The sequence below is a fragment of the Bombina bombina genome, chromosome 2 (assembly GCF_027579735.1).
Source record: "Bombina bombina isolate aBomBom1 chromosome 2, aBomBom1.pri, whole genome shotgun sequence".
In the NCBI taxonomy this organism is placed as follows: Eukaryota; Metazoa; Chordata; class Amphibia; order Anura; family Bombinatoridae; genus Bombina; species Bombina bombina.
This window is the reverse complement of record NC_069500.1, coordinates 975,378,284-975,391,720: the sequence shown is the minus strand read 5'-3', so window position 1 is coordinate 975,391,720 and position 13,437 is coordinate 975,378,284. Positions and strand designations below refer to the sequence as shown.

Genomic DNA, 13,437 nt, shown 5'->3' with positions numbered 1-13,437 from the left:
AGCTACATCGATTAGGTTCATATATGGGTTTGTCGGGCATATCATAGCAAGTGCCTCACCAACCTCTGACTTCACTGCACGTCACTGATATATATATATATTTACTGTATATATATATATATATATATATATATATATGTGTGTGTGTCCTAGCTACTGCAGTCCTGGGGGCAGATTTATTAAGGGCGAATGGCCCCTGATGCCCCTGTTTCCGTGCGAGCCTTCAGGCTCGCCTGAAACAGCAGTTATGGAGCAGCGGACTTAAGACTGCTGCTCCTTAACTGGTCCGCTGCCTCTGAGGCTGCGGACATCAATCCACCCTATCCTTTATGATTGGGTTGATTGACACCTCCTGCTAGCTCTGTAGGGGGCGGCATTGCACAAGCAGTTCACTAGAACTGCTTGTGCAATGTTAAATGCGGCATTCAGCTACAGCGTATCATGTCCGCCAGACTTTGATAAATCGGCCCCTTGGAATACTTGCAAAGATGTGCAAAAGGCCATTATCAAGAGCCTTTAGGTGTTGAATTTGAAAAGGGAAAAATGGTCTTGAAAAGCTGGTGAAAAGTCTCTTGAAAATTAATTGTGAGCTCCTAGAACTTTTTGGCTTCATGTTAAAACTTGTGATCTTGTTAAAACAAAAAGTGCCTGGGATGTATTTGTTTCTTATCTAAAATAATAGATACATACAAACATTTTACAAAATAAACAAAAAGAGAAATAGCCCAGTACTTGTTCTATAAATTAATGAATGAAAGTTTTATGTGTATTTACTTAAATATAGCCATTCTTGTTGTAGAATATAAATCTCATATGCTTTTCACCCATGTGAAATCTAAAAAAATATTAAATTTGCCACTTGCAAATTGTCTTTTTTCCCCCTAATGCGTTCAATTTTGTTTTTACATTTAGGCTAGTTTGTTAGTTTACTTCAAGACTGTGGACAAATATTGTAATTATAAGGTGTTTTATATCCCTTTAATAAGAAAAAAAAATGTATATCATTCTCTGTCATGCTTTGCATGAATCATTTAATTTAACTTTGTATTCATCATTGTTAGACAATTTAAACTATAATTTGTGGTACGGATTAAAATATAGGTTGTTCATCTTTGCAGATGTTGGTATGTATCTTAATAAGTATTTGCACAAAGAAAGGTCTCTAAATCCTAGCTGTAATCATTAAACTATTTTGTCCAAATATAGTTATGCAGCTAGTAAAAGTTCATTTTGAATGAAATTTCCTTACTTTGTATATTTTTTTTTTTACTAAGTTAAAACAAAAATGTACACAGAACATATAGGCGATGCGAAATAGAATATCAGTAAAATCCCTCCCTACAAGATAATCCACCCAATTACAAGGCTCCTTTTGGACTTCCCAGTGAGAAATTATGAAATGGAAGAAAGACAGAGAAAAGTGAAATACTGACCACTTTTGGACCAAAAATATTTGGTATTATTATTACATATTACATATGGTATTATTATTACATATTATTCTTTATAGTAGTGTCTATTACATGCAGTTATATGAAAATTGGAGTATACTGTCCCTTTAAGAAAAGACAGCCTCTTCTGACACTCTTTCTTACCCCAAAATCTTAATTAGCTGCTTAATTACACTTTTTTTTCACTGTTCAGACATTGAACTTTCATCATTAAAGGAACAAAGTCAAAACTTTCATGAATCAGACGGACCATACAATTTTAGAATTTTACAATTTGCTTCCATTATCAAATTTACTTCATTCTCTTGGCATCCTTTGTTAAAGAGTAAACCAGGGTAGGCTCAACACCATGCACATCTCTTTGCCCTCCTTCTGAATTGCTTTAATTTATGAATTTGTTGGTTGATATTTTTAGAAAACACGTATTTATTTTTTGTTTTCAGTAGTTCAAGGTCAGAGGTCAGTGATTTTTCTTAACATGAAAAAGCTATTGTTTCTGGGATGGCGTAAAGGGCTTCAGTTAAATTATTACCTTAGACTTTACAGTAATTAGGGATCAGATTGGGAACAATCCATTATGGATTTTTTTTCACATATATATTTGTTTTATGTTGGCAGTTTACATAATAGACTCATTATTTAAGAAAAAGGTTATGGGGAATAAAGTATTAAGAGATGATACAAAACCCTCTATACTGTTAGTATGCATTTTCATAATTGTAGATGAGGGCATTTTTTTCACCTCTCCAATGAAGCATGGGTGAAACGCGTCAGTGGTTTAATCTGACATGGGTGGAGATGGATTGTTTATTATAACTTCACAATAAAGGCATCAAATGAAGAATTGTGTCTCCAAGTTTATTCACTGTTATCTCATTGTATATACATTGTCCTTAATTCTGCATACCACATTATTCCTGATCTGTAGGTATTCTATGGTCTGTGTTTGGTTATGGTAATGTTTTTTATTTAAAGTCCACAATACATGACACTGTGGGGAGGGATAGAATTCTGAATACTACAATACATATAATATGATTTGTATCTTGTCCACTGATCTGACTATCTGTGACCTGATATATAATAGAGAATCTTAAATTCCCAGAGTTTTTTTTTTTAAAGGGACAGTCTAGTCAAAAATAAACTTTCATGATTCAGATAGGGAATGTAATTTTAAACAACTTTCCAATTTACTTTTATTGTTAATTTTTCTTTGTTCTCTTGGTATTCTTAGTTGAAAGCTAAACCTAGGTAGGTCATATGCTCATTTCTTAGCCCTTGAAGGCCACCTTTGATCTGAATGCATTTTGACAGTTTTTCACAACTAGTTGGCGTTAGGTCATGTGTGTCATGTAGCATTGTGCTCATGCACATGGAGTTACCTAGGAGTCAGCACTGATTGGCTAAAATGCAAGTATGTCAAAAGAACTGAAATAAGGGGGCAGTCTGCAGAGACTTAGATACAAGGTAATCACAGAGGTAAAAAGTGTATTAATATAACAGTGTTGGTTCTGCAAAACTGGAGAATGGGTAATAAAGGGATTATCTATCTTTTTAAACAATAACAATTCTGGTGTAGACTGTCCCTTTAATTGTGATAATGACAAAAACTTGATTAGTCATCTGGTATTTTAAGAACTCTGTGTAATTGTGTGTGACGCCAGAAAACAAATAGATACATAAAAAAAGCTTCATATGAAAATAAAATAAATAATAATAATTTTGCTTTGCAATAGTACCTACTAGCTGTTATTCAACTCCATGGGGCCCATTTATCAACCTCCGTATGGAGCTTGAGGGCCCGTGTTTTTGGCGAGCCTTCAGACTCGCCAGAAACACAAGTTATGAAACAGCGGTCTAAAGACCGCTGCTCCATAACCTGTCCACCTGCTCTGAGGAGGTGGAGAGACATCGCCGCAATTCAACCCAATCCAATATGATCGGGTTGATTGACACCCCCTGCTTGCGGCCGTGAATCTGCAGGGGTGGCGTTGCACCAGCAGTTCACAAGAGCTGCTGCTGCAATGCTGAATGCGGAGAGCGTATTGCTCTCCGCATTCAGCGAGGTCTATCGGACATGATCCGCAATGTCGTATCATGTCCTACAGGCCTTTCATAAATAGGCCCCTAAAGATCAAACTCTGCAGACACCACGTAATAACACATTTGTTTTAACTTTCTTTTTTGTATTCTAAGAAATGCAACATGTAACAAAATCCTGCTGCTGTATATTTTTAAACATAACATAATAAGTTCTGTAAATATACATAGTAAAACTGTGAATGGGTAGTAAATATTTTGACTGACTTTAAAAGAGACATTGAAATATTATTAATTTATTGATTCTAAAAGAGGGAGTTTAATAAGTAATATTTAATATATATTATAGACATGTGAACAGTTTAAGAGACAGTGATCATCTTATAATTACAAGACATTAATGTTGTGTCTTAATGTTTTTTAAACAAATTAACATACTTTTCACTGCAGTTATTTTTCAATAGCTAAACATCATCCATCAATTGCTTTTTGGAAGAGCCAATCTGGGCTTTAGTCCACAGACAACAAGGCTAACCACTGTCATAAAGTTAGTATAAAATGCATTGTTTTGCAGTTGTTATTTAATAAAGCCAATTATGGGTAGATATGTAACAGAGTTAGCCTTGGAAATTAGAAATTGTTCCATTTTTAGAGCTAAATTACACAAAAAGGAGGCAAAATAAATAATTAAATATATTGCAAAATTGTTTCATTATGCATAACTAAAGATTTTATATAACAATCACAAGATGTTTACTTCCCCTTTGTCTGTACTTTTAACCTACTGACAGGCAAAAAATTTTTTTTAGCATTTAAGTAATACTTGTTTATATGAATGGTAGAAAAATGTAGTTATGCCCCTCTATGTTTCACATAGTTTGTGTATTTTACAGTACTATGTCTATGCCTTTAAAACCTCACTAAAATAATATTAATTATACACAGACATACACTTCCTCCTAGCTTTACATTTAACTCATTTACAGTAGAACTTTTATGCCTTTAAAACATGTGTTAAAGGGTCTTAATTACCATATTGTATTATTTTTAGTCCTTTTAAAGTTCTCTTTTCAGTATTGTTTTATGCAGTATGGATCTATATCTTCTACATAGAGAGACACAATTTAAATTGATCAGTTTTCTTATCAAACCATCTTTTTGAATGTTGCTGCCTGGCATGTGCAGTCTACAAAGTATGGTCTTAGTCATCACTTTTTCACAGTTTTTTATAGTTTTGCTCCTATCTCCAGGGAGTGGTGCTCGGACGTTATCTCATTACAAACCACATTTGAGTGTCAACTAACATTTTCTTAGACATTTTTATTTCTACCTTCATATTCCAACTGGTAATAATCAATGGGAAACCTAAATTTAATAGAAATTATTAAGACCTGATGCTTCATGCAGTTATAATGTATGGTAGCAAGCAAAATATATCTTGAGAGTTCAGTTTTTAATATAAATTCAAAGGTTCCATTACATTAAACTTGACCCACATTAAAGGCATATTAAAGTAATCATTATTTATGCTTATTTTATATTTAAAAAAATGAAGCACTGAATAGGAAAAAACAACATATAAAATGTGTTTTTTTTTAAGCATTTAAAACTGCCCTTTTGATTCAGGTAGAGAATACAATCTTAAACAACATTCCAGTTTACTCCTTTTATTTAATTTGCTTCATTCTTTAGATATCCTTTGTTGAAGAAATAGCAATGCACATGGGTGAGTCAATCACACAAGGCATCTATGTACAGCCACCAAACAGCAGCTACTGAACCTATCTAGATATGCTCTTCAGCAAAGGATATCAAGAGAGTGAAGCAAATGAGATAATAGAAGTAAATTAGAAAATTTATTAAAATTGCATGTTCTTTCTAAATCATAAAAGAAAAAAATTGGGTTTCATGTCCCTTTAATGTACCTTCATCTAATTATAGGTGCTAACATTTTGAAACCTAGGTTTCACTGCAGGTAGATTAAAATGTCAGCTCTGCAATGCAGTAAAAGTTAGATTTCAACATTGAAGCACACACGACTAGAGGGATATATTTTGTGAATAACGTCCCTTTAATAAATTGCAAAATTACCTGAAAACACTAGTGAGTGTGTGTGTGTATATATATATATATTTATATATTTATATATACACACACTCAGTAGTGTTTTCAGGAAATTTTGCAATCTCCTTTCATAGTGTCAAATTAAATCTAGCTTTAAATGAGTTTGCCTACTGATTTTTAGTATGTAGTTAATTTATGCAATATGCAGCATTTAAAAAACAAAGGTTACAGAATTTGCAATTTGTCTTCTCTAGGTATTTTACAGTAAAAGAAGGCAAGATAAATATTGAATGGATATTGCAACATGTAACATTTCTACTACTCATAACTAAACATTTTATTATACAATCTGAAACTGTTTCATGTCCTTTTAATGGACAATGCGTTTATGATATTTTGTAACCTTTAATTCAAAATAAATGGAAAAAGCCAGGATATCACTGTATAATGATTCTGACAGTCACATATAAATATAATTAAATATTCTATATAAATATCTCATGAGTTGTTGAATTGCAGTATTTGTGTTTTTATCTAATCTTCTGATCTATTTTTGATAAAAGGTCTATTTGAGCCTTTGGCATGAGGTCAAGCACATTTTGTAGTCTGTGTGGTAGTAGAATGCAACCCTGGGATTGGCTGTAGACCACATTACTTAAACTTATATTATACGTTATAGAGATAAGGGGGTAGATTTATGAAGAAACGAGCCCGCTCGACCTCGCTAAATGCTGACAGCATTCTTGTGAAATGCTTGTGCAATGCAGCTGCCTGCTCACTCGCGGCCAATCGGCCCCTAGCAGGGTGGCAGAGAAGTTATAACCACTGCTTCTTAACTTCCATTGCTGGCGGACCAGAAACGATGGGGTGTCGATGCAGCATACGTTGCTTGTTAAATCGACCCATAGGTCACCAATTATATTATAATTATGTTTTAGTTTTAAAAAAAAAAAAAATACATAGGACATTAGTCACAATTAATTCATTTAACAGTATTTACTTATATTTAGAAAATGTGTTACACATTTAATTACCTAATGAGAAGTGTGCAACTGCTTTTTCCATAACAAATTACTGAGGTCTTCTCAGTGGTGCTGAGGGCCACACAAAAAACCTTGGAAGGCCAGATGTGGCCCACTGGTGGTAGTTTAGGCAGCTGTGCTCTAATATGTATGGAATACTTAGCAATAGCAGTCAAGAATGACTTTTGTCAATGAGATGCTAGTCAGAGGCTGTTTAATATGGCAATTTCTGTTCACTAAAAAAAGGGGTCGATTTATCAACCTCTTCGGCAGGTATTCGTCTGCCTACGACTGCAGGTTCTCTAGCTGTGCGTGGGCAGGGGGCGGGATTGCAAGCGAGCGCAAAATGATGAATTCTGCCAGGGAAATTCAGCCCACCAGAGGCGTGCTGCGGTAAACAGGGGTGTATACATGATCCCCTGTCCGCCGCAGCTTGATAAATCGACCTCAGAGTCTAGTCAACTAGAAATCATAAGAATTAGAGCTTACAACTAGCAATGATTTCATAAAACAGTCTTTATTGACGTAACTGGTCATACTTTGCTGCTCTCAGTGAATATGTTATATTTGTGACTTATCAGGCTTTTCAATCATTTATGTATGAAAATGACATGATATACACATGAAACAGGATAACAAAATAACTGTTTCTAAAATGAATTGTAACATCAACATTCCGTGACACCATTATGTTCTCCATGGAGCAATCCACAGCTTTCAAGCAATTATATAGAAAATGGAAGTGAGATTTGAGTTTTGCTCTTACTGGTTGTATCCAACCTCCAATGTTAGGAGTTGATCACAGTCCTGTAGAAAAGTGATGATTTTTCTACAAAATTCATCATTAAAGTATATAGGTATTTTTGTAGATAAATCATTTGATAAGATTTTCTAAAAGATTGTGGTCAACCACTTAGTGATTCTAATATGCTGAGGCTTTCCTAGACATTCCACTGTGTCTTATAACATGCACTAATATGGAGACTTATTTAGGCTTTAGCATATTTTATATCTTCATTTATTCTAACAAAGATATTACTTAAAATGATTCCTTTTCATTTTATTCACATTTGCTTTGTTTTCTTATTTCTTTTAGTGTTTATCAAGTGAGGAGATCTTTTCTATGTATGGCCTGAATAATGGAAGCCAAATTACTGAAACGAATTTTAGCGCATACTGTCCTGCTATATTACATCAAGTATTTCTTCACCCATGTGATCGTACATCAGAGGACACTAGCATACCCAGGCCAAGCCCTACACAAGGTAAGAGTTTACTATTAAAAAAAATGGCATTAAGTATGGTTGTCACCATGATAGTATTTTAGTGACAAGGCAGATATTTTAAAGGTTCAGGTTAATATAGATAATAAAGAATAAATATAAATAAATGTCATTTTATTGTTTAACCGCTTCTAAGTGTGTTGGAGTCTAATTATAAACAAATCATCATTTAATATATGTTCTAATTGTGTTGCATAACCATTTATGATGCTGAGCAAGGCCACTATTTTTCTCCAAAAATAGTGGCAACCCTAGTTACAAGTGTTAAGCCATAGTAACCTATTGTATTTAAATCACAAGGGGATAGTTTACATTCAAGTATTTACTTTGTGAACCTGTATTAGCAACACATATCTTAAATGTAAGTTCCAAACTCGCCGTGATATTTTTGCTACATTCGTCACCAGATTAAAACTGTTATATTGATAGAAAAAAATTATTCAAGAGATATTTACCATCAAAAGACATGTTGTTATGTATATTGAAGCCTGATAATTTTGTCCAACATACAGATTTAGCCTTTTTTTGTATATAGATATATCTAGAAAAATATATATATAAAAAAGTAAAATTGTCAACTTAATTAATAAAAATGTTTATTTGTTCCAAAAAAAGATGCAAAAAAACTAGAGCCTTACTTGTTATCTAGTGGTTTGTAGACTTATAAATTGTTATAAAAAGCTCCCAAGTTATATATAATAGCCTCTGGTGTTTAGCTTAGACTGTTTTAGAGAAGACAGAACTACCATTGGTGCAGCAAGTGCAGTGGCACCAGGGCCCAAGTGTTGGGGCAGAGGCCATAGCAGCCAGTCTGTACATAGACATGTGCCTATGTGGTCATTATCTGTGCATACATACTCATCATCCTTATACTGTGCAGTATACTTATCAGTGTATAGATACATCATTATAGAGTGCAGCATGTTCACTATTAGTGTATAGATATTCCTTCATTATACAGCACAGCATATTTATCAGAGTATTCATACTGATTATATTTATACAGAGCAGTGTACTCATAAGGGTATAGTGTATAGATACTTACATCATTATATAGTGCAGCGTGTTCACTATTAGTGTATATATATTCCATCATAATATAGCACAGAATATTTGTCAGACTAATAATACTGATCATATTCATTCAGAGCAGTGTACTCATCAGAGTATAGTGTATAGATACTCACATCATTATATTGTACAGCGTGTTCACTATTAGGATATATATTCCTTTATTATACAGCATAGTATATTTATCAGATTAATCATACTTCTGATATTTATACAGAGCAGTGGACCTATCAGGGTATAGGGCTCCATTTAAGAATCTGCAGATGCCGCTTTGGAGCTCCTTCATCTGCAGGCACGCATGAGCTAGCCCGCAGACAATAGTTAAGAAGTAGCCGTCATCAGACTACTGCTTCCTAACCTGCTATGCCAACTCTTAAGTGACATTCCTCAATCCCCCCACACTTCATCGACTGGGGTGATTGACAGGCTCTGCTCACACACCATTGGCTGTGCGAGCATGGAGTGGCTTGTGCATTGATAAATGCAGACAGTGTATTGCTGCCCACTATCTGCAATGCTGGGTGGAGAGGGGAGGAGATGTCCGCCTAGGTGTTGTTTCATAGAACTCAATAATGTGTATAAAAACTCGTTGTGACGGATGCTGGATACCTCGACTAGGTATCTCCACCAGGGGATCCTTCCTGTTCCTGGAACCTGTAGCTGTAGAGCAGGAAAAGTGATTTTTAGCAAGAGCCCATCCTAATAACCAGACAAGACCAGTATTGAGATGAAACACGAACAGACTTTATTGGGACAAACACACAGCTTATATACACACTTGCCATCTTGATAAGAGCCTTATCTGATCCATAGATTCCGGCCCCTCTAGACAGGCTGGTGCCTCCATAGGAACAATAGTTACATAGGGATCCCACAATAGCTAGGTCGCGGTTTCGGGATGATCCCAAGGGAGTGGCGGCTATTCCGTCACTGGGGGCCGGAGCAGCAGTTAGTCAAAGGGTATGACAGGTCAGCCAGAGGTGGAGAAGGGTCAGAAACCCTGGGTTCCGGAGTAAGCTCGCTCCTGGCAATCACCCCAGCCCTTGCCCCTCAAAGGTAGTACAAATCCCCAAAATAGCGGAGCTCAGGGACAAAGGGCCTCTGGAGCGACCTAGGTCAAAGTTCAGTGGGGATCCCTAGCGAGCCCAGCCTGCGAGTAGTTCAATAAGATCCAGGCTGAGTCTCGGCGAGTCAGGAAGGGGCCAGCAGGCAGGGATCAGCTCTTTCTGGGCAATGTTTAATCCTAGTAGCAATGAAAAGGGGAGCTGGGGGAAACACAACAATCCACAGCATGGGAGGAGGTAGCCTTGGCAGCCTGGTATCCGTGATACTCACAATATTAGACAGCACAGTGTGCTCACTGCCAGCGTATTTGTATTAATACTCAGTATTATTATAAAGTGCAGCATGCTCATTATCAGTGTGTATCAGAGAAGCATTTATATTATTACTGTTGCTTATTACTGAGTTACATTTGGGAGGGGCCTAAAACATTTTTTGCACTAGGGACCTCTGTTGAGTCTGCTACTGCTCCATTCACTAATATAGAAAGTTGTCTTTTTTATCCAACTTGTGATAAATAAATCTGTAGGCAATACATTTTAGTTGATGTGGACAATATTATTCCTTGAACACTTAAGCCAACCCAGTAAAATTAGAATAAATACCTTTTTAATATGTTAAAACACCTATCCCAAGGCTGAACGTGAGCTTAAACACTGTATTCACTGACTTTTAATGATATGGCCTCTCTCTGTATTGAATATTCCATAGTACTTGATTCAAGTACTTCACACTTAGAAACTGCATTAAAGTCTTGCATAATTTTCTTTTTTCCCAAAGGAAGTGTTTGTTAATTGGAATACACTGATGTCTCTATTCTAAATAGATATAATAACAAAATGAGTTAATCTTGGCAACAAAACATTGAGATATGAATTAAAAAAACCTAAAGAAACAGGGAAGTCAAAATAAAATTTTGTGGTTCAGAAAGACCATACAAATTTCATAGACTTTTACTTCTATTACCAAATGTACTTGTATCCTTTGTTGAACAAGCATACCTAGGTAGTCTCAGGAACAGCAATGCATTATTGACAGTAAGCTGTTGATTGGTGGCTATGCAAATATGCCCCTTGTCATTGGCTCACCAGATGTCCCAGCAGTGCATTGCTGCTCTGTAGATGACTTCAACTATGTGTAACTGCTTTGCAGAAGTTAAACACATAGGGGCCTATTTATCAAATGTCTGTCAGACATGCATTCAGCATTGCACCAGCAACTCTTGTGAACTGCTGGTGCAACGCCGCCCCCTGCAGATTCGCCGCCAATCGACCGCTAGCAGGGTTGTCAATCAACCCGATCGTATTGGATCGGGCTGATTTCACGCAATCTCTGTCCGCCTCCTCAGAGCAGGCGGACAGGTTATGGAGCAGCGGTCTTTAGACTGCTGCTTCATAACTGGTGTTTCTGAAGACTCGCCAGAAACACGGCCCTTCAAGCTCCATACGGAGCTTGATAAATGGGCCCCATAGATTGTATAAAGCAATAATGCTATAATAAAATGCTCTAACACATTAGAGCATTTTCTTTTTTGTACCTTTACATCCCTTTAATAGAGTTGTTTTGAGCAAGTAGAAGTGACCACCAATTAAATTAGTTCTTGATGCACTTAAATTCTGGAAAATATTGAAATGCACTTAGATGAATTACATCTTTGAATAGAAACATATTTGCAATATAAATGTATTTGCAAAAATGCTTCTAGTAAAAGTATCACTGTTTTAGTGTTAACATTTTTCTCTGCATGTGCATGTGAAGCATAGCTAGATATTCTCAGTGCACCAGCATTTTAAATACTGCAGCTGCTCAGAGCGCAAGTTGGGCTTGTATCATGTCAGCAATTAGCCAATTGAGTCATTATCAGATGGTACAAGCACATTAGGTTCTCTGAGCAAGTGCTGTGTTTAACCCTTTGAGTGCTAATGACGGCTCAAATTGTCCCAGTCAGGTGCTGACGATGGCTCAGAGCCGTCGCTAGCACTCACCTACATTAAGGGCAATCTGGGGGCTCCCACTGACTCCCACTGGACTGTATAGTGTCAGGCATTGCCGGGGCTTCACGTTTTGTGCTATGACGTCACGCGCAATGACTTGATGACGTCACAGTGCAACTTTATTTAAAAATTACAATGCACAGTATAGGGAAATGGGGGCATGCTGCTTAGAAGCTTGTATCTCAGGCATCTAAGCAGCTACAGACCCCCAAGACCCACCATTAAAAAGGTAATCACTTAACTGTATATGTCTTGGGGATCTGAAAATAAAAGTAAAAAAGTAAAAAAAATATATATATTTAAAAAAATGAAGAAAACAAAACAAAAAACCCTCAAATCCAGCTTAGCACCCAGGTGGGAAATTGCTTAGCACTCAAAGGGTTGAAATGCTGGTTCACAGTGAATACTTAAATACACTTTTGAAACAGCCATAACCTTTATTAGAAGCATTTTTGCTAATACATGTACTGTACATAAAAAAGGCTTCTATTCAAAACTGAACATGCACCCATGTGGATTAAGATTTTGGCTGAAATGTCCCTTTAACATATTTCGGTGAAACAAAACTTACTGCAAAGGAGAACACAAAAAAAAAGAATATTAAGGGTGAAATGGCAGAGGTCATACACATTGCTTATGGATCAGAAACTAGAGGAATAGTGTTTATGTATGATAATGATACTATAATATTACAACAAAGGAGAGGTAAAAAAAATTTCTTCTTGGCGTCTGACATCTATTCCCTACTTGTAAAGCACAGACTTCAAGTTTTGTGCATTTCTTTATTTTCTATTAATAAGTCACCTGTGTTTTCATTTATGTGCAAAAGAGCATGTAGACATACAATGCTTATTTATAGTGAATGGAGTTAAATGGAAATAGGTTCAATAAAAAAAAACTCCTTAGTGTAACTGAGTACATATTTCCCTTTACATGACTGCCTAGTTTCAGTTACTTTGAGATCTATGAAATGATTTAATACATGTGGACTTTCAGTAATGTATATTTCTTGCTGACACAGCTGTATATTTTCATTGTGTTATAGCTATTGCATCATGATATGACAATTTCATGTTTTATAGGACAGTTAAAAGTAGCATATATTCTATTTGTCCACGCGGATGATCATATAAATACCATATAAACTTTTTATACAGAGATTTTATTTGCTTTCTTTATTACTTTAATCTACTGGTTCACAAATATAGCATCAACACTGCAATTTTCCTAAAAATGTAAAATGTGTGAATCAGACAATACTTAATTTCTGGTGCCAAATGCCCCCCCCCCCCCCCCCCATCACCTCAAGTGAGGAAAGTCTGAAGTCTGTTTAGAGGATATAAAGCACATAAATCAGACACCTTGCAACTTAAAAAGAGATATAACAACCTTCATTTGAAAAAATAAATCTCCTCTATAAAAAAGGGTCATGTGACATTCTTTTTACCAT

At 35.7% G+C, this 13,437-nt stretch overlaps 1 protein-coding gene across 1 annotated transcript in view; it reads left to right on the top strand.

The window, feature by feature from the left end:
• The window catches only part of SLC39A8 (solute carrier family 39 member 8), a 115,089-nt gene that overhangs the window by 36,585 nt on the left and 65,067 nt on the right, over positions 1-13,437 (top strand). The window contains exon 2 of the mRNA XM_053703494.1: positions 7,674-7,842. Coding sequence (XP_053559469.1) covers positions 7,674-7,842 — 169 coding nt within the window. The remainder of the gene's footprint in view (positions 1-7,673; positions 7,843-13,437) is intronic.